The 23,058-nt window shown below is 33.6% G+C and overlaps 1 protein-coding gene across 1 annotated transcript in view; it reads left to right on the top strand.

The window, feature by feature from the left end:
- LOC125646341 (uncharacterized) overlaps nucleotides 1-21,543 on the top strand; it is a 51,416-nt gene extending 29,873 nt beyond the window's left edge. Inside the window, exons 27-46 of the mRNA XM_056141227.1 lie at nucleotides 1,184-1,435; nucleotides 1,545-1,673; nucleotides 1,901-2,026; nucleotides 2,370-2,510; nucleotides 2,710-2,829; nucleotides 3,024-3,275; nucleotides 3,917-4,150; nucleotides 6,765-6,887; nucleotides 9,691-9,951; nucleotides 10,037-10,060; nucleotides 10,579-10,685; nucleotides 10,784-10,845; nucleotides 10,963-11,147; nucleotides 13,068-13,167; nucleotides 13,523-13,545; nucleotides 13,683-13,809; nucleotides 19,226-19,326; nucleotides 20,471-20,529; nucleotides 20,741-20,782; nucleotides 20,896-21,543. Of these exons, the coding sequence (XP_055997202.1) occupies nucleotides 1,184-1,435; nucleotides 1,545-1,673; nucleotides 1,901-2,026; nucleotides 2,370-2,510; nucleotides 2,710-2,829; nucleotides 3,024-3,275; nucleotides 3,917-4,150; nucleotides 6,765-6,887; nucleotides 9,691-9,951; nucleotides 10,037-10,060; nucleotides 10,579-10,685; nucleotides 10,784-10,845; nucleotides 10,963-11,147; nucleotides 13,068-13,167; nucleotides 13,523-13,545; nucleotides 13,683-13,809; nucleotides 19,226-19,326; nucleotides 20,471-20,529; nucleotides 20,741-20,782; nucleotides 20,896-20,904 (2,477 nt within the window). The 3' untranslated portion in view covers nucleotides 20,905-21,543. The remainder of the gene's footprint in view (nucleotides 1-1,183; nucleotides 1,436-1,544; nucleotides 1,674-1,900; nucleotides 2,027-2,369; nucleotides 2,511-2,709; nucleotides 2,830-3,023; nucleotides 3,276-3,916; nucleotides 4,151-6,764; nucleotides 6,888-9,690; nucleotides 9,952-10,036; nucleotides 10,061-10,578; nucleotides 10,686-10,783; nucleotides 10,846-10,962; nucleotides 11,148-13,067; nucleotides 13,168-13,522; nucleotides 13,546-13,682; nucleotides 13,810-19,225; nucleotides 19,327-20,470; nucleotides 20,530-20,740; nucleotides 20,783-20,895) is intronic.
- The last annotated feature ends 1,515 nt before the right edge of the window (nucleotides 21,544-23,058 follow it).

Genomic DNA, 23,058 nt, shown 5'->3' with positions numbered 1-23,058 from the left:
GTTTTTATCGATGCGTTACATTAAATTACAATTGTAATTACGTTTCATAGTGATATGTTACATTAAATTACGATTACATTAAATTGCAATTGTAATTACGTTTTATATTGATGTGTTACATTAAATTACAATTGTAATTACGTTTTATATTGATGTGTTATATTAAATTACAATTGTAATTACGTTTTATATTGATGTGTTATATTAAATTACAATTGTAAGTACGGTGATTGAGTTATTACAGTAACGTGATACATAGAATGATAACTACATTTAGAAGAAAACCCATTGCTATATCGATATCCAACTGAATTGATGAAAAATAATAGCAACATGTGTAGTGTTATTTACTATTAACTACACAGTATACACATACAACAAATCTTTAAACACTTACAAGCTTGTATATGAAAATGTTTACAAAATCATTGAATTATTAAGGCACGTATTCATTTTTCACTGTAAAATCTGTTGGTTGAAGTGATATGAAATATAGCCTACTACTACGATTTTTTAAAACATGTTTGAAAAAAGATAATAAAGCAGTTGTAGCTTTCGATAATTCTTTGGTTTTATTCCAATAACCAAAAGCACAAAAACGACTTTGGACATACATGTATTTTCAACACTCGAAAAGTATCATCAACTTCTATTACACTTAGTATATTGTTCCTTTACAAAGATCGTAGTAACACACTGGCCAGCTGCTGAGTGGATGTTTTCTAATGAAAAATATAAAGATTAATTCTTCTTTTACATGATACATGTACCTATCATATTGATATTAGATAATTATAGGTAATTCAAAGTAACGCAGTGTAATAGTTGTTTAACTTATAAAATGTTTACCAAGAAATATATCGAATTAATATCCCAAGTGAAGTATTTTGTCTGCGTCACATTCAATTACTTGAAGAACCAGTCATGGATTACAAGTACAATTTTCATTACCACAAGCCTGAAGTCGGGATCGCTGTAACCTGAACTTCGGTTATTTCTTACATAAACACTAAATTGATCATATAAAATGTGATGTACATCATCACATGACATTTGTATCAACTATACATACGAATCGATTGCCAATAGTACTGTCACACCATTTACAAAAATATCCTTTTTATGTAAGAATTTTGGAACAGTGATTCATTGTGGGTTGTAAATTTCCATCTTTTTTAAACAGTGTGTAAGTTACCAAACTACGGTGAGAATTGCAGACAGGTGTGTGATTGTGGTCCAGGTGTGGACAGGTGTGACCCTGTTAGTGGATGTGTCTGTCTCCCGGGATGGACCGGGAAAAACTGTAGTGTAGACATTGATGAGTGTCAGCTAAACCCAACTATCTGTGGTACCAATAAACTCTGCAGGAACAATGAAGGTTCTTACCGATGTGATTGTTTAGAGGGATTCAAATCAAAGGATGAAATGTGTGAAGGTTTGCTCTATAATATTTTTCATGAATCTTATTTTGCTTAATTCATGATCTAATAATGATTTTATAACTGGTGATTTAAATCCATTATAACGTTGTGCTTATTCTAAAGATATCGATGAGTGTGACGATGCCTCACTGAATGACTGTCCGCTGGACACTACAGAGTGTATGAACACGTTCGGTAACTATACCTGTGAATGTAAGGAAGGATATAAAGAGAGAAACTCCGTCTGTGAAGGTAAATATCTACTTTGATGCATTGTTTTTCAAATGAAGCATCAAATGTATCGCTTTTAATCCGTTTAAAATCATGAAGTTTCCTTCACAAAACTTCTTGTTATCCAAAATTTAAAATGAAACCATATCCCGCCAATAAAGACGTTTAAAACTTTTATGTCAAAATATCAAATATATGAACAACATATTTCCAGACAAAACAACTGATCATGTTCTTTTCTCAAACAGATATTGATGAATGCAAGACTCCTATTCACGGATGCTCTCAGAAATGTGAAAACGCCGATGGTGGATATAGTTGCATGTGCTTCTTCGGATTCACACTTAAGGATGATCGGAAAACGTGTGAAAAGAGTATGAAATTATTGACATATCTGATTTTTGTAATTGTATGTAGTTCGTATTTGTATTCAAATTGTCTTTCCAAACTTTTAAAGCTTTCAATTCTTTGTTTCAGAAAACGAAATATATATTTAACGAGTGTACATAAATTTATTAAAGTTTACAATGAATGCAGGACTACCTCTGTAGTCTTCCATTCCCTTGAAATCGGAATTTTGCTGAAATCAAAATTAGAAGAAGAAAAAATCTCAAAGACGATGCATTTCCTTTAAACTTTAGAATATCTAATTACATTTTTTGGTGAAATTACAAACATTTCTCCTGTGATTGATATTTAACATACTTATTTTTACAGTCCCAGCTCGAGATTCTTGTTCCTTGTTTCCGGAATTAAACTGTTCCTACGGTTGTAAACAAGTTGCACATGGCGATCACAGTGGGATTTGTTTTTGTGAGACAGGATACGAACTTGTAGACGACGGCAAAACATGCATCGGTATCGTTAACATAGAAACCATTTAAATGTCAAATACTGTAAACTTGGATATTTTCAAGTGTTCGTGGTTTATAACGCGTAAGATGCCCCACCTTGCTTTAATGCATGAAACAAACGAAAACTACTTTCATTCCTTATGGTATTGGGACATTTTTCCCGATAAATATTTGAAATATATAGTTGTTGTTTTTTCATTTAGACATTGACGAGTGCAAAGATGATATCACCTGCTCGCAGACTTGTACAAATACCAACGGATCGTATAGCTGCGGCTGTTCCCCTGGTTTCTCGCTACAAAATGATTACAGAACCTGTAAAGGTATTACACATGGAAGACTTCCATGGAGTTCAGTAGTTAGTCATGCAACTACTTCCTATATATCGAAGAAGAAACATCTAAATCTGATAGTAGAGTAAGACACAAATACCAGCATGCCTTGGGTGTTGGTTATGAAATTTGAAAAACATTAACCCTATCGCATAGGTTTACATGAGTGATGAAACTATTTTTAGAATGCAGTCAGTATTTCTACGGTGAGAACTGTGCAACACCCTGTAAATGTGGACGCGGTGCCAGTGGTTGTCATCATGTGAATGGCTGTGTATGTAAGCCCGGATGGACAGGTGAAACGTGTGAAGTGGATATCGACGAATGTAAAAGTAACGCATGTGTCGGGGAACACGTGGTCTGTCTGAACACCCCCGGGTCATTCCGGTGTCAATGTATTACAGGGTTCCAAAAATCAACTGGTGGTGTCTGCGAAGGTATTTGAATTGATAAGTAAAGTTTACAAATTAATATTGCAACGTTAACAGTTTATAAGTTGCATATCAATAATTCATAAAATGTACCAGCTGATTTGGCATATATACTATTAAATCGTCATTTCATACAATGGTTACTTTTAGTAAAGAATGCCAATATGTCCGAGTTGAAAATGGGATTTAGCCTCCTCCAAACCTCGGGATAAACCTTTAAAGTCCTTCATCTATAAACGTCTCATAGGCGTAGCTTGGGTTCGAATATTACCGAGGCAGGGGGTTTGGCGGGCTGTGCCCCCCAGAAGCTATCGAAATTTTAACAACGTAAAAGGTGGGTTTTTTTACCGAGGCAGCTGCCTCGGTTGCCTCAATGGAAGCTACGCCACTGCGTCTGTTCGTGTGTTGTGTGTGTGTGGGGGGGGGGGTTCTACTTTAATTTTTTTAAAATTTTAATGACGGATAAATTGACTAGTATGATCAATGTTTATGATCTTTTATCAATGTAATTTTGTTGTAGTTGTGTAGTTACATAGCTTTCTTACATAAGAGTTATGAGATTGATCACTGTTCATTATCTTCACCTTTCATTGGAGCCAATGTCCAATTGTTTCACAAGTTCTTTATAATTTCTTATTTTTCTACAGATATCGACGAATGTCAGGATCCTCTAGCTTGCCACCAGAAATGTACAAACTTTGACGGAAATTACACCTGCAGCTGTAAAGATGGATATGAGCTTATAAATACTAAGGATTGTAAAGATATAGATGAATGTAAAACCGCCCAGTGTCACCAATGTTCCAATCGACCGGGGGGCTTCACATGTTCATGTTACGAAGGCTATCGACTGAACTCAACGACACAGGATAAATGTTACAGTTAGTATACCTTTTATCAGCTCACCAAAATTGAAAAAAAGTTTACTAACACAAAAACAGGGGGTTGTTATAGTTAGTAAACATTTTATCAGCGGTCCTTCGGATAAAACCGCAAAACCGAGGCCCCGTGTCACAGCAGGTTTTGCACGATAATAATCCCTCCCTGCTCAAAGGCCGTAAGCATCGAACATAGACCTAAATTTTGCAGCTCTTCACCGGCAATGGTGACGTCTCCATATGAGTGAACAGTTCTCGAAAGGAACGTTAAACGTTAAAATATGCAACCAAACAGCCAAAGATAAAACTGAAGTTACTTCATTCTTAATGCCGTGTAGCGTGTTACAGCATGCCATGAATCTTATCGTTGTCGAACACGCTCATCACACTCTGCGGGAAATTTGGTTCCGCGGGTTGGGAGTTTAATTTCAGTTAGGGATGGAGGTTGGTATCTATATATAGTGAATTTCTGTTTTATATGAGAAGTTGATTCGGTACAATTACAAATAGTTGATGGAAATCAGATTGAAACATTCCATTAAAACCAATCCTTTACTGCTAGCGCTTTCACCATGTCTACGTAATTCATTCGACAGTTCCAATAAATAAATTGTTTAAGAACATCTTTCTTATGATGTCAGTTAAACAAGTCATTTATGACGCCATAGTAACGATAAAACGTAGCGTTTGGTATTGTCAACAATTCGCACATAGTTTGTAAGATTGGTTGATTGATTGTATATCAATATGTTTACGGTGTGACGAGCGAAGACCCTTTACATTGAGCAAAAATGATTTTAGACATGTTTAAAATCCACCTATTCATTTAAGGCGGGAAATATAATGCAATCGATGTAAACAGTGCATTGTGACGTCATATCAGCTGCGATTTTTCTTCCTTCAAATCAAACAATCAATCTCGTACGAAGGTATGACAAAGCTTGTCTGGAATTTAGAAATGATAGTGCTACTTTCCAAACCATTCATTTATTTTATTTACGGTATTGTCGATGAAGTATACCGCAGTGACGGCGACATTTTACCGGCAGCATTATGGGTAGTCCCCATCATTTTTAAGCTAACGAAGAGCAAATCACGTGACTCACATGTTTAATCAGTAGAGTGAGTTCGTCGCGACGCGAACTTTGTTTTCTATTACGTAATCTACTATGTAAATTGATATTACATACCGGTAAAAAAAATTCTGTTTTCTAACTTTAATCATCTGAGAAAGGTACACACAATGGACAGAGGGGGGAGTGAAACAGTTTATTATATGTCTTGCTATTACCCGATCACGTGATGAACTGTGTCTCAGTCACGTGATTAACTGCTTCCCGGTCAAACGAGAAAATGTTGCCTGATTAGCATATTAGGTAATGTGTCTTACGGCGCGACCGTGTTTGAGGGCGAAGCAAAAAATATTGGCATTAGTATCTAGATCCATGACAAAATATATCCCGAAATATTAGCACCTAACATGTGAGGACAGAGCTCAATCAAAGTATTCTAACTTTAGACATTTTCTATCCGCCTATTCATTGAACGCGGGAAAAGTTATGCAACTGATGTAAACAGTGCATTGTGACGTCATATTTAGCGTCGGCGTTTAGCAAATACACAAACAAAGGAAACGTTGTACAATTCGCGTTAATCGAGTGATTATATATATGATTAAGAAAATAAGATTTACATACTTTTATGGATTTTATGTAACATCTCAGAACGACGTGAACTTGGGTACACGAGATTCAAAATGGAGAAATACATGTCCGCGCGATTGTATTCGAATCGATGCCATTGGGGCCAAAATTTTCAAGTTCCATAGGTATGGTTTAATTTTTCATTAGTTTTCTATATTTTCCTTTTAAACAGTATGTACGTGTTACCTATAAGGAGAGCTCCGCTCTCACGGCCCTTCGGGCCGTGAGAGAGCTTCGCCCTCTAATACAACAATTTTTCATGCCGACTAGGTCAAAAGTATTGCCCCTCGATAGTGGCGAAGACCAGGTACAATCTCGTCCTCAGCCTACGGCCTCTGGCAACAGTTATCCCAGTCATCGCTACATCCTTGAAACAATAGCTTTAACTGTTTTACGAGTAGGCATGACATAATTTTATATTGTTTAACGTCCCTCTCGAGAATATTTCACTCATATGATGACTTCTCGTTTGTAAAAAAAAAATACCATTGTTAATTAATTGAATTGTTAAAATAATTAAATTCAAATAAAATTTAATAGAAAGTCTACTCATTTTTATTGATTGCATGTGGTCTAGTTTGCTCGCTTTTCCTAGTTAAAAGTCAAAATAATTAACGGATCCAATAATTATGATATTGAGGTCAAAATATCTTTAGATATACAAGAGCTATTCTCGAATGGGGGTGTTTAAAGCAAAACACAACGTTTATCACTCAAATGAGGAATTACATCCCCTTTGCAAGATAGATGACACTCTTTAAGCATGATTTGGCAACCTAGTCATTTGTCGTTGTTGTTGTTTTTAATTTAGATACCATAATGCAAACCTCACAGAACATACTACCTTTCACATCGTATTGAGAGTTATGATTTTCACATTTCCATTTATTTCACTTCTTTACTATTTCTGCCAGATATTGATGAGTGCGTGGAAAGTATTGACAACTGTTCCCAAGAGGCCCTCTGCACTGATACTGTTGGGAGTTTTAATTGTAACTGTTCCAAGGGATTTGAAGGCGATGGATATGTCTGTTCAGGTATTATATATTTACAATACTCATCCAGTATATCCCACTGAACTCGAGATGAAAGATACCACAGAGTTTTCCACATCTGCTTTATACTTGGATATTTTATAGAACAGAGATGCGAACGGCAACTTTATGACAAAAAGGATGTCTTCAACTTCTCCATCGTCAATTTCCCATACTTATCTAACAATATTCCATTATGACTTGTGTTCATATATCTCAACTGTTTCAACATTCAAGAGTTTGTTCTACGTATGGTCAGTTTTTTTTTTAATCGAGGCAGGTTACTGGCAAATAAGTCGAGGTTTCAACATTATCGTTTCAAGTCAGTATATCGCAAATTCTATGGTCGTTATATCGATCCAATTTAGAAATACAACCTGTCATTAGGTCGACTGCTGACTGACGTGTTTCGTGTGTCATAGCAATTGTTCCTGTTGGGATCCGGGTTAGAACCCCTTGCTTGTCGTAAGAGGCCATTAAATGAGGCGGTCCTTCAGGATAAGATTGACAAAACCGCAGTCTCGTGTCACAACAGGTGTGGCACGATAAAAATCTCTCCCTGCTCAATGGCCATAAGCGCTGAGTATAGGCCTAAATTTTGCAGAACTTAACTGGCAATGGTAACGTCTCCATATTAGTGAACAATTCTCGAGTGGGACGTTAAACAATATAAAACCAATCAATTAAATCATAACAATCGCCAGGCCGTTCTTTACACACTATTTTTATTACGGATTACTCGGTTTACCTGATCCAGATATTGGGCTCACAGCGATTGTGACCGATCAAAAGATGATCACTCCTAGGCACCTGATCCCACCTTTGTATATCCAGGGCTGTAACGTGTTTGCCTACTTTTAATTTTATATTCATTATCGGATCATTGAAATTTATCACTGTTTGTTATTTTCAACTTTTCATAAAGGAAATATCCATATTTAGTGATCAGTCATCCAAAACTTACTTTGTTAAATACCACTCTGATTCCACGCACAAGTACTCTGAAGTTGAAATAAAAAGTATATTGGAGTTCCTCATTGACAATATCTTCGTAGTCTTTGGTGATTAGATCTCTCAACAGTCTGTTGGAATTCCCATGGACCCTAATCGGCCGAATGTGGTTCTTTGTCAGCTGACCTGTTTTCATATTGTTATAAAATAGAGTTTCTTCAAAAGCTATTATATGAGAAGAAAAAAATCGCGTGCTGTGGCCTTCAACTCGACATTTAGATATTTCGACGACGTTTTATCTACTAACAATAATCATTCTCATTCATATGTCGATTTGATATATCCCTGTGAACTCGAGATAAGAGACACCACAGAGTCCTCCACATCTGCTTCATACTCAGATGTATGAAAATTGATATTGGCGGCAAACTAACATGCCAACTCTTTGACAAACGGGATGATTTTAGCTTCTCCATCGTCGACTTCCCATATTTATGTAGCAATATTTCTTTATCACCTGTCGAGGCAGGCTACTGACAAACAAGTTGATATTACAAGGATTTCAACAGCCTCGTTCAAAGTCTGCATTTTGTAAATTCTATGATCGTTAAAATGATTTAATTTGCCCATATAACCTATCATTGGGTCAAATGTTGTTTGACATGTTTCATTGTTAGAAATTCTTGGTACACTGGTTTTGGGTTTTTGTTTTTTGGTTTTTTTTTTTACTACGGATCACTTCGATTACCTAATCAAGACGTAGGGCTAGTTTGCCCATACAACCTATCATTGGGTCAATTGCTCTCTGACCTGTTTCATAACGATTGTTAGGCCGTTCTTGGCACACCGATTTTGACTACGGATAACCCCGTTTACCTCATCAAGGTATTGGGCTCACGGCTGGTGTGACCAGTCAACAGGGGATCCTTACTCCTCCTTGACATCTGAACCCACCTATGGTATGTCCTATGGTACGTGTTTGCCCAACTCTTTATTTTATATTCCTTAAAGGAGTTATGAGATTGATCACTGTTCGTTATCTTCACCTTTCACTCACTGTAAGTGACTTCAGATACGAGTTTACCTATGTGAATTAAGGAATGAATTTAATTGTACTTTGTAAATGAAATTAAATTGTTTTATGTTCAACCTGGTGAAAGAAATTTCAAACACACGATCAATAAAGTAGCAACCAGTTTTCAATATACAGTATATAAGATTAAGTTTACGAATTTTATGAATGAGACGTGACTTCTCACTCGTAAAAACATGAAAAAAGATCCTGTCTCGTAAGTGAAATTTATTAAACATTGCTTAGTTGCATTCTCCAGTTTTCCAAGAGCTATTCTGCCTCTCATTATTAATATATTTGGTGAAACTACGTTTTGTTTCATAGTTTTAATAGACAATCAGTAACAAACTGAATAAATTTTTCGTTGTTATAGAACTTATCACCAGAGAAAAATTATAATGGGGTGGGGCCTGTGTGTCAAAACATATACACATATGCCAACTTCTAGTTTGTTTGAATTGTAAACAACGCACAGTTACGTCATGTTGCGAATAAAGAAGGCTGTACTCACATTCATGATAGTGAACGTAAAACGAATTATGATTACTTTCGACCCCTTATACGTATCGACAAAATACCATATTTACTTACCCTAAAATATGCGAAATGGACCATTGTCGTTCACACATCATGAAAAATATCAAATGATATAAAGATAAGTTATTTCTTTGTCCATCTTAACAGTCGTTCACAAATTAGGTATACATTATTTCATTTTGTTGAAATTTGTTTTAACAAATATTCTAAGTATTAAAACTAAATGTATTCAATTTTTCTTTCCAGCCTGTAAAGACTTTACTTTTGGGAAACAGTGTTCTGACAGATGCACATGTGTTGTCAACAACACTAAGGAATGCGATGCTGTAACTGGTGAATGTCAATGTAAGACCGGATGGAGGGGACCTAATTGTTCGGAGGATGTGGATGAGTGCAAAGATAGCATCACCGAATGTGACACTAACTTGTATCAAATGTGTGTTAATACACCAGGTTCCTCCCATTGTGAATGCCGTTATGGCGGGCTAAACCTTTCTGACTGTATTCGTAAGTATCACATCAATAAAATATCATCATTTATTTCGTCTTTATGTAATAAAACATTTAAATAAGTCAAGTTATTATGTTGTAGGTCCAGAAGAGCCACACAAACCAAGTAAGTAACAAGTTAATGTTACATACAAGGGTGTCAACAGTCTCGTTTAAAGTCAGCATTTCGCATATTCTATGGTCGTTATAACAATCTAGTTTGCCAATACAGCCTATCATTAGGTCAAATGCTATCTGACGTGTTTCATACTTATTGTTAGGCCGTGTTTTACACGCTGATTTTGACTGGATTACTCTGTTTACCTGATCAAGATAAAAAGAATTCATGGTGAGTGTGACCGGTCGACAGGGGATGCTTACTCCTCCTAGGCACCTGATCCCACCTCTGGTATAATGAGGGGTCCGTGTTTGCCCAACTCTTAATTTTGTATTCCTTATAGGAATTATGAAATAGACCACTGTTTGCTATTTTCACCTTTTCATTATGCACGTTGTCCACTCCTTCTGTACATAACACTGATCTGGTTGAATTATTCATAACAATTTTTTAAATCATTCAGTTAAATAATTAGATAATTAGTAATCTCGTAACAATATGCTTACATTTGAATTGATAATTTCTAGAAAAAACAGATGTTAAAGTGCGAGCCGAAATCAGATTTGCCTTGAACATACCTAGGAATGACTTCCTAGAAAATAGTGAGAAGTGGCGGAAAGAGTTCGAAAACTCGGTGTGTATTTTTATTTAAAGTATAAATATATGAAAATATTATTACGTTTATTTAAGAAAGAAAATCGTAATAGGAAATTTTCTTTTCAACAATATTAGCTGGCGAATTTCTACGGAGAGAGGGTTCGCAATTTTTCCGCGATGTTTGCCCTATCGATTCGGTGAGTAAACATCAATGAATTATCATAAATTTTAACAGATGTATTAAAGTATGGAAATACTATTATTGGGAAATCCACATTTAGAATTTAAAAAGATCTTTAATTGACCGTTTTCAGTCTTGGAAGTATCATTATTGATGTTGAAATCCATGGAACCAAAACCGATTCGAACGATCTAGAACATGATATGGCCATCAGCACGTGGAAAATGCTAACGGGTGAAGAAAAGATCATTGTTTCTGGTCAGAACCTAAATGTACTAGAAATAGTGACAAAAGATGACAACGGAACATTGGGGGCATGTGAGTAGGATTACGTTACGTACTGGAACGGTTCAAGCACTGTAGTAATATTTCATTCGAAATTTATCTCATATATGTCTTTTAAAGAGAAGCATTTTCTCATCCCAGCGACCAAACGGTTTTACAACTGTGTGTTTGTGTGTTGAAAGTTTGACATATGCTTCATGAATGGTCTACATTTTTGTAGCTAATTATTCAATGTCGGAAGCTGGGGGCGTGTTTCTCGTTGTTGTCATAAGCTTCACGTCGATAGTAAACCTATTTAACAATTTAACAGTGAACATATAGTATAGCTTGCGTTATAAAATTTTCAAACATGCTATAACAAGTAGTCATTTTGTATTTTAACTATGATAGAAACAAGGTTTAATTCCTTCAATTTAATTGTACCTTAGAAACAGAGGCCCCGTGTCGCGGCAGCCGTTTGCACGTTAAAGAACCCTCACTGCTACAGCCATAAGCGCTAAGCATAGGTACTTCACCAACAATTAGTAACGTCTCGATAGGACGTAAAACAAACAACAACCAAATCATGTTAAATGTACATTTCGTTAAATGGTAGGTTTGAGGAAAGGGTATAATATCCGTATTTGATATTTCAACATGTTATAATACAAGTTTTAATATCGACAATATCAGACCTAACCTATAAAGTTTGATAACAGCATGTGATAAAATGAAATAATCAGGCACGTTGCATCTTTGGGGATTTCTTAAGAGGGGCAACCGCGGAAAAGAATTTGACTTCACAATTGTCGAACAATTCTTGAAAAGTACAAAACAAAAAAACTGAAAGCTCTAAATCCTTAAATGGTAAGGAGTGGAGGTGACAAGAGTTTATCATTCAGTTCAATTCATCGGTTCAATTTTACATTTCAACTACAAATGACTTCTGCTGTAAAAAAAAAAAAAAAAAAAAACAACTTTGCACCTAAAAGATAAAAAGCTTTGCATGTAATAATAAAGAAAATTGTAAGTTGTCGAAAAGTGGAAGCAGTCCCCCCCCCCGACCCACCCCCTTGTTACGTGCCTGATAATTATCTGTGTGTGCATTTAATTGCAATGCAGGTTGATATGTACAATGAAAGTTGATTGAGAAAAATAAATTTTCAACAGATTGAATCACACGTGAAATTACAAATTGGATGTGATTAAAATGAAACTTGGCGTACAATTTCCAACACAGGTTTTTGTTCACAGTGTGAAATTATAACAAGTTAATAATGTTCATGCTTTGATTTGCACATATAACTTCAGGCATAATTAGTTGTGTTTTTGTCACCCAAAATATTGATTAACAATAATAATGAAGAATTGCTGATATTCCAAACACATCCTGGTCTTTAGAAGTCGAAGATTAATATTTACAAATGTTGTCATATTATGACCCTATGCGGTCTGCGAAAACATCACACAAAAGACACATAAATAAAATCAGTGACTAAAATGGTTACAAGTACGGTCAAATCCTTTTACTCATTACATTTATTTGTTAATCAGATGTAGTAAATATTCCATTTACTTCTATTCCGTGGGGATCTGGGTTAGAATAGGTCATCAGTATCCCTTGCTTGTCGTAAGAGGCGATTGAATGGGACGGTCCTTCGGATGAGACCGCAAAAACCGAGGCCCCGTGTCACAGCAGGTGTGGCACGATAATGGTCCCTCCCTGCTCAAAGACCGATCATAGGCCTAAATTTTGCTGCCCTTCATCGGCAGTGGTGACGTTTCCATATGCATGAGTGAAACATTCTCGTGTGGAACGTTAAACAATATAAAATCACTCAATTAATCCATTTAGTTCTTATGCTGACGTCATGAATTGAAGACCTCAACGTATTGTTGGCCCCCTGTATTCAGATGAAATAACTCGTGCTGCATTTTGAAAACCTATTATGGTAGACTTCTTTGCATTTTTAGCTCTTACAACTGCGTCCTCACCATGTGCTTTGTTCATAAGTCTTGGTGTTTGTATGTCTGGAGAAAAATGTCACTCTTCTGCCGGAGTAACAACGTGCATGTAAGTCCGCTCTTTTGATATCAATAATCTCAATGTATTTCTTTTGATATCAATAATCTCAATGTGTTTCTTTTGATATCAATAATCTCAATGTATTTCTTTTGATATCAATAATCTCAATGTGTTTCTTTTGATATCAATAATCTCAATGTGTTTCTTTTGATATCAATAATCTCAATGTGTTTCTTTTGATATCAAAATTCTCGATGTGTTTCTTTTGATATCAAAATTCTCGATGTGTTTCTTTTGATATCAATAATATTGATGTGTTTCCGGAGAAAAGTTATAAAAAAAAATGTTTCTTCATTTTCATTACATTTATACAAAATCACTTTGTGCTGAATTCTATTTTCAGGAAAGAAAAGCCCGCCCTGTCAGGTACAAAATTCTGTCTACGTCAATGTCCGTCGATATAGAATGTCTAACGTACTGAGTTTACGATCCTAGAATTGGTGTTTAATTACTATGTCAGTTCAGGTAAAGTAGCCAAATTCAAGATCCAGGTTTTTTTCTAGTTTCAGAAATCTCAACCTTCATGGTCGTTCTAGGAGTGAGCATTCCTTCATTCATTTTAGTCGTCTTTCTTATTATTCTATGCATACGTCATCAACAGAAGTCCAAGAGGAGGGTCAACGATATAAAGTACGTGATGTGTCCTAATACTTATACAATATAAAGTACGTGATGTGTCCTAATACTTATACAATATAAAGTACGTGATGTTTCCTAATACTTATACAATATAAAGTACGTGATGTTTCCTAATACTTATACAATATAAAGTACGTGATGTGTCCTAATACTTATACAATATTAAGTACGTGATGTGTCCTAATACTTATACAATATAAAGTACGTGATGTGTCCTAATACTTTTACAATATAAAGTACGTGATATGTCCTAATACTTTTACAATATAAAGTACGTGATGTGTCCTAATACTTATACAATATAAAGTACGTGATGTGTCCTAATACTTATACAATATAAAGTACGTGATGTGTCCTAATACTTATACAATATAAAGTACTTCATGTTTCCTAATACTTATACAATATAAAGTACGTGATGTGTCCTAATACTTATACAATATAAAGTACGTGATGTTTCCTAATACTTATACAATATAAAGTACGTGATGTGTCCTAATACTTATACAATATAGAGTATGTGATGTTTCCTAATACTTATACAATATAAAGTACGTGATGTTTCCTAATACTTGTACAATATAAAGTACGTCATGTTTCCTAATACTTATACAGTATAAAGTACGTGATGTTTCCTAATACTTATACAATATAAAGTACGTGATGTGTCCTAATACTTATACAATATTAAGTACGTGATGTTTCCTAATACTTATACAGTATAAAGTATGTGATGTTTCCTAATACTTATACAATATAAAGTACATGATGTGTCCTAATACTTATACAGTATAAAGTACGTGATGTTTCCTAATACTTATACAGTATAAAGTACGTGATGTGTCCTAATACTTATACAATATAAAGTATGTGATGTGTCCTAATACTTATACAATATTAAGTACGTGATGTTTCCTAATACTTATACAGTATAAAGTACGTGATGTGTCCTAATACTTATACAATATAAAGTACCTGATGTGTCCTAATACTTATACTATATAAAGTACGTCATGTGTCCTAATACTTATACTATATAAAGTACGTGATGTGCCCTAATACTTATACAATATAAAGTACGTGATGTTTCCTAATACTTATACAATATAAAGTACGTGATGTTTCCTAATACTTATACTATATAAAGTACGTGATGTGTCCTAATACTTATACAATATAAAGTACGTGATGTGCCCTAATACTTATACAATATAAAGTACGTGATGTTTCCTAATACTTATACAATATTAAGTACGTGATGTGTCCTAATACTTATAATATAAAGTACATCATGTTTCCTAATACTTATACAATATAAAGTACGTGATGTGTCCTAATACTTATACAATATAAAGTACGTGATGTGTCCTAATACTTATACAATATTAAGTACGTGATGTGTCCTAATACTTATACAATATAAAGTACGTGATGTGTCCTAATACTTATACAATATAAAGTACGTGATGTGTCCTAATACTTATACAATATTAAGTACGTGATGTGTCCTAATACTTATAATATAAAGTACATCATGTTTCCTAATACTTATACAATATAAAGTACGTGATGTGTCCTAATACTTATACAATATAAAGTACGTGATGTGTCCTAATACTTATACAATATAAAGTACGTGATGTTTCCTAATACTTATACAATATAAAGTACGTGATGTGTCCTAATACTTATACAATATAAAGTACGTGATGTTTCCTAATACTTATACAATATAAAGTACGTGATGTGTCCTAATACTTGTACAATATTAAGTACGTGATGTTTCCTAATACTTATACAATATAAAGTATGTGATGTTTCCTAATACTTATACAGTATAAAGTAATTGATGTTTCCTAATACTTATACAATATAAAGTATGTGATGTACCCTAATACTTATACAATATAAAGTACGTGATGTTTCCTAATACTTATACAATATTAAGTACGTGATGTTTCCTAATACTTATACAATATAAAGTACGTGATGTTTCCTAATATTTATACAATATAAAGAACGTGATGTGTCCTAATACTTATACAATATAAAGTACTTCATGTGTCCTAATGCTTATACAATATAAAGTACGTGATGTGTCCTAATACTTATACAATATTAAGTACGTGATGTTTCCTAATACTTATACAATATAAAGTACGTGATGTTTCCTAATACTTATACAATATAAAGTACGTGATGTTTCCTAATACTTATACAATATAAAGTACGTGATGTTTCCTAATACTTATACAATATAAAGTACGTGATGTTTCCTAATACTTATACAATATAAAGTACGTGATGTTTCCTAATACTTATACAATATAAAGTACGTGATGTGTCCTAATACTTATACAATATAAAGTACGTGATGTGTCCTAATACTTATACAATATATTGAGATCCCACCTCTGGTGTGTCCAGGGGTCTGTGTTTGCCCAACTATCTATTTTGTATTGCATATGGGATTTATGAGATTGATCACTGTTCGTTATCTTCACCTTTCATCTAGACATATCATATTCATAAATTGAGATGTATATTTGTATTCCAATGTCCGTCCTCCGCACATTTCCTTACTGTGTGTAATGATATTTAGTGACAAATTAGTGTTGTTGTACCAGGGCTGTCAAAACAGTTCGTGAACACATGCTATTTTTCTCTTTATGATACCGATTATGCGTGAAATAACACTTTCATATAGATCATGATGATTTAGATACACAAATACAGCAGCACTGCACAATACTTTGTAAATATAGCCGGCCCAGTCTGACGTCAAGTCAGATAGGTGTTTTATAACGTAAGGGTTGGAGTAAGGGTCCTGGGTCAGGGGTGTGAGTATCTTCTCATATATCCTTATTCATGACCTTTCATGACTCAAAAACACTGCAATACTATTCACTCTCCTCGGTGGGGATACTGAACACGGACAGTTTGGTAACATCGCAAATAGACGCGACTATTTTCAATGTCAGTAGTTTATCTTTCCCAATAACGCCATGAATACGGGATTTCGTATTTTTATTATTAATATAGATCTAGGTCTTTTACGTTTTGAAGCATCTCTAAGACACAATCAGAAAACCGTTTATGTCACTTGTAAATCAACGACCTGGCTTTATCCCTATTATTCCTTGTTACTTCCTCTGACTCTTTTTGTCTCACTTGGCGTTTTCTGCAAGTCAACACAGAATTATGAAAGGTGAAGATAACCTAAAAGTGATAAATCTCATAACTCCTATTAGGCTATATCATATTGTATTATATTATATTTTATTAACTCACGGCGTTCCGCTCCAACGGTTGACGTAAAATTTTCTGGGATTTCTTAGACATAATTCTTGTGGTGTTTTCTTGATGCATATACACTGCCTTTTTTCGTCAAATAGATAATGCTACTGACATCAAAAAATGTCATCAGTTGTTTTTATTACGTCATGAATAAATTATATCTACTTTTGATCCGTTTTATGAAAATAAATCCCTTTCAATGCAATTAAGTAATAACGAAGGTCAAAACAGTTTTACCCTGGGCCATATTGGAACTTTTAAGACCCTTTTTTCATTTTGTTTAAAGTAATTCCACCCTGATGTGACGTCTTAACATTGAGCAAAATCAATGATTCATTCAGATTTATACATGATAAGAACATAAGTTTTGTTGGAGTCTTTACCGATAGTCATTGTTAAAAATGTTGTTAAACATAATATATTTTTCGAAATACATGTATAAGGTATATGTAAAACTTTTACGGTACCTTTTGATGCACCAGATGCGCATTTCGACAAATAATGTCTCCTCAGTGATGCTCAACCGAACTCTTTGAAATCCGAAATAACTATGAAGTTTTAGAGCTAAATATAGCCAAAAACAGCGTGCCAAAAATATATATGAATATATATATATATATATATATATATATATATATATATATATATCCAATAATAAAAGTCAAGAAACACAAAACTCGAATAACATTTCATTGTTAGCGCTTTCGGCTTTAATGCCTCTTCAGACACTTATAAAATGAAATAATATTGCTAAGTAACGTCAACATATCACGACGTAAGTAATTGTCCTTTGTTACGTCATAATAAATTACACTGGTAGCGGTATAATACACACAATATTAGACAAAACTTGGAAATCAATTACAGAGTTCAGTTCAATGTAGTTTCAATTTTACACAGTTATTTTCTATTAAGTTTGGGATTAAACAATTTTATAAAGTATTCCTCCTTTGTAACTCTGGAAATTTCGGAGTCATTATACATTTTATGACTGCGAAATTTCCAGAGTTACAAAGGAGGAATACTTTATAAAATTGTTTAATCCCAAACTTAATAGAAAATAACTGTGTAAAATTGAAACTACATTGAACTGAACTCTGTAATTGATTTCCAAGTTTTGTCTAATATTGTGTGTATTATACCGCTACCAGTGTAATTTATTATGACGTAACAAAGGACAATTACTTACGTCGTGATATGTTGACGTTACTTAGCAATATTATTTCATTTTATAAGTGTCTGAAGAGGCATTAAAGCCGAAAGCGCTAACAGTGGAATGTTATTCGAGTTTTGTGTTTCTTGACTTTTATTATTGGATGTATTTACTGTATCAAATATTTACAAACTATATATATATATGTGTGTGTGAATAATCCATGGCGTGTTTTAAAATAACGATTCCAAGAGCAATAGGTCTGTTTTTATTTATTACTTCATCAAATTCATTATGACATAGATTTCCTTTATTTTTCAGACATTTTGTATATTTTTGTAAAGAAGCGGTTTCATGAAATTGTTATGAATACTAATCAGTTTTTGTGAAATTTTGATGATGCTGTTTAAGGAAAATTTCTGTCGTTGATATACAACTCTGTTTATATATGTTCCGCATCTTAAGAGTGACCGATATATTTTATTTGATAATTCATTAGTTTTATTTCTAATAAATGGAAAGACGTGTAAATACATTTACTTTTATCAGAAAATAATGCGAATATGGAGTTACCTTAAGTAAAAACATTCAAAACTAACTTGTTTTGACTTGGAATTTCATAAGAAACATTTTGATATCTAGTTTTAAATTCATTTAAAATGGCAAAAACACCAGTTCATGAACTTTTTGGACAGCCTCACATTTTAAATCGACAAGTAGAACAATTGATTTAATAAGTTTAGGGGTATGGATATTGGGCACAATTTATGCTAGTTATCTACTGTAAAAAAAAAAATGAAATCCTAGCAATATCTGAATTAAACTTGAAATATCTATTCGTAGAATATTACTGCAGTCAGGCATTGAGAAATTCAAAGTTCATATAAATGAACATTGAAAATGGCAAAGCGTTGACCTACTAAGCATGTTTGTCTAATTTTGGGAATCTTTTATTAGATTAAACACTAACATTAGACCGATGATGGCTGGAGACTTTAGAGGAAAGGGCCCGTATTCACAACACGGAAAGAAATCAGAATATGGGGAAATGGATGAAGGTGATAAAAGGGTGTAAAAATGGATGAAGGTTGATGACGAAATAAATCGTATCGATAGAAATTCCTGGCTTTTCATCATTACAAATCTTGCATTTTTTTATGCCCGCACCACAAAGCTTTTAGAGTATATAGTTTTACCCTTGTCCGACCTTCCGCAAAACCCAGTTTTCCGGACTTTCTTCTAAATGCCTTGAGATATTGAATTGACATTTTGTATGGAGGTGCATATTGAGGAGTTACAGATCGAAAAAGAGTTTTGTCCAAGTTTGTTGATTTTTTATGGAGTTATGCCCCTTTAACTTAAAAACATTACTGTTACCACCAGTTTTCCGGAGTAATTTTCTAAATGCCTTGAGATATTGAATTGATTACATGTACGCAGATGTATATTGATAACTTTCAGATCCGGTTTGTGTTTTCTTCCGGTTCGTTGGATTTTGAATAAGTTGTGTCCCTTTAACTTAGAAAAAATACTGTTGCCAACAGTTTTCCGGATTTTTTTAAACGCTTTGAGATCTTGAATTGAATAAGTTACAAATAGAGTTTGAGTTTTGTTCCGGTTCGTTGATTTTGAATGGAGTTCTGCCCGTTTAACCTAGAAAAATTAATGCTACAAGTGTAGGTCCAGTTTTCCGAACTTTTCTTCTAAACGCCTTGAGATATGCAAATGATTTTTTTTTTGTATGCAGGTATATATTGATGAGTTACAGATCGAATTGAGTTTTGTTTTGGTTCGTTGATTTTTGATGGAGTTGTGTCCCTTTACCATAGAAAAATTAATGTATCTATTTTATGGCTGTTTAACATACAATCTGAATACCACATTCAATGCTATACTTCAATGGATTCCCTACATTTAACTTCAATGCAGGCAGTGACATTTTCTGCCATGTTGACACATCTAGTTATTATATAACCTCCTGAAAAATCGCTATGAAAAGAAATTAAGAATCTCATGATAAGAAAACCTCTGAATGAAGTATATGTTTCCATTATCAATGATAGTGTTTTGGTAAATGATGTCTGAATGAAGTATATGTTTCCATTATCAATGATAGTGTTTTGGTAAATGGTGTCTGAATGAAGTATATATTTCCATTATTAATGATAGTGTTTTGGTAATGGCGATTGTTGTACTTTTTAGGATGGAGTCATCCAAATTATGTGTGGGATTCCTTCTACGAGGAATGTCAACAAAGTAAAGTAAGGACAATCGTAATTGTTGGTACACCAATCTAATTTGAATATGGTCCTTTGGTCCGCTTACTTAGATCGCTACATAAGTGAGTTTCATTGAGTTGTTGGTTTGTGATCATACTGGTAATTAAGTTAAATATCCATTACAAATGGTGAAGGACATTCGGTTCTCATATTCAATTAAGTGATGCCTTTTATTTCGTTATCTTTATCATAGTTACGCATCCAACGGCCTGCTATGAATTCCAACATGACAAAGGTATGGTGAATTACAATTCCTCTAAATCAGTATTTGTGGAGATCTGTTTACATCGTGTTTAAAGTATGTACATGTTTTCAATCATGTGATTTAAATATTGTTTTCTTGCACAGCACCACTGATTGGACAGAAGAAGATAAAATGTTAAACATAAAGTGAAGATAAATGACATTTATAACAGAGTATGGTTTTTTGCTTTACTTTTGTAGATGCACATGTTATTGTTTATTTGACTTTTAATCAAGAGACATTTTCTGTTAGAAATAGCTACAGCATGTTTACAATTTAAGAAAAACGTATCATTTGATACACACCTGCTTCTCAGTTGAATTGTGTTTTTAATGTCTTGATTAAGTTGTTTTAGCTTGAAAAATGATGACGAATATTTCTAAGTTTGAACATTTTATGAAAATTCTCTTGGCCATTTTCACAAAAACTCCCATGACTAAGATAAGAACTGTGTCCTGAGTAAGAATGCCAGTTTTATCATATGTGTATATACTTAGTTAAACTCGTTCAAGCATATATGAGTGAAGAATTATAAATGAATTCCAGTGTTTTAAGATTTTCATCTTGATAGTAAGACTTTTTTGTGAAAAGGGCCACTAGATGGTTGTATTACATTGCAGCATATATTACCAACAGTACTACATTGATTTATCATTGAAGCATTGATAATCTTCATTTCCTTGATTAAATGTACCTTTATTCATACAACGAAGCAATTTTTTGCTCATTAAATTTAGTCTTTCACAATCAAAGAAGTGTTTGAATTTGTTTCTTTACTAAAACTGGTGACGTCACTTTCCCCATGAAGTTTATGTTGAACCTCTAGATGGAGTTTATGCTGAACTTCTAGATAGAGTTTCAGTTGTCATAATTTCTATCTTCGTACCAATGGATGAAAGGTGAAGATAACAAACAGTGATCAATCCCATAACTCCTATAAAGGTGAAGATAACGTACAGTGATCAATCTCATATAAAGGTGACGATAACGAACAGTGATCAATCTAATAATTCTATAAGGAATAAAAGAGTTTGGCAAACACGAACAACTGGGTATAGGAGAGGTGGGTTGAGGTGCGGGCATATTAAGTCCGGTATGTACATATATCTATCATATATGTAAATAACTATAATAAAAACAAAATACGGTATATATACATTATTTTCAATATTTAAACGAGGTAGACAGATAGGGTTTCAAGTGAATGATTTTAAACCAGCCATGAGACGATTAAAAGTTTGGATTTTGAATGTTATTTCTGCATTCGATAAAAAAAAAAAAGAAATATCAGAACAAATTGTATTCGTGTCAATTTGCCTAGCAGAAAAAAATAATAATAAATCGTTTCTACGATTTATTAAATCATAGAAACGATTTAAAAAGTCGTTTCTACGATTTAGAAAGTCGTTTCTACGATTTAGAAAGTAGTTTCTACAATTTAGAAAGTCGTTTCTACGATTTATTAAATCGTAGAAACGATTTAAAAAGTCGTTTCTACGATTTAAAAAGTCGTTTCTACGATTTATTAAATCGTTTCTACGATTTAAAAAGTCGTTTCTATATACGATTTATTAAATCGTTTCTACGATTTAGAAAGTCGTTTCTACGATTTATTAAATCGTTTCTACCATTTAGAAAGTCATTTCTACGATTTATTCTAAACCCCCCGGAAGCTCATACATTTTATAGGGCTTGACATATGTCTCCTGTGTAGTCATTTTTACTATTTTCTATCATTTTTAATAAGATGAAATTAATACAATGACGCAAATTTTAAGGAATTTTGGAAAAAATGTAAGTTCTCCTAATAAAATTAATTCAATTAAAAGATTTTGTCATTTATATTTTCGAGAGTGGATGAAAATAGTTCTTCTATCGTTTACATTTTTCTAAAGAGACCACAATTTACCTTAAATTTGAAAAATTTAGGGGGCGCCAGCTGCGCCCACCCCCTTAAATCTGCCACTGATAAAAAAAAAAACCAGAAGGCGTCCATGCATATACGGAAAAGGGACAGATTAAAGTGAAGAGTGTACAGCTGCAAAGGTCCAAATTATATTTGGCATATTGATGGAAATGACAAGTTGAAACCATTTGGTTTAGCAATTTTTGAGTGTATTGGCGGTTTTTCGCGCCACGTCATATGGCTGGAAGTTGGAAAATCAAACAAGAGTCCGAGCGTAATTGTTAATTGCTTGCTAAGATACTATGAAGTTAATGAAAGTCTTTGAAACTGAGCTGAGCTACACTGTAAACACAGATGGAAG

Source organism: Ostrea edulis, chromosome 6 (genome assembly GCF_947568905.1).
Source record: "Ostrea edulis chromosome 6, xbOstEdul1.1, whole genome shotgun sequence".
Lineage (NCBI taxonomy): Eukaryota > Metazoa > Mollusca > Bivalvia > Ostreida > Ostreidae > Ostrea > Ostrea edulis.
Note: the sequence above shows the minus strand (reverse complement) of the source record. Positions and strands in the feature narration are given on the sequence as shown.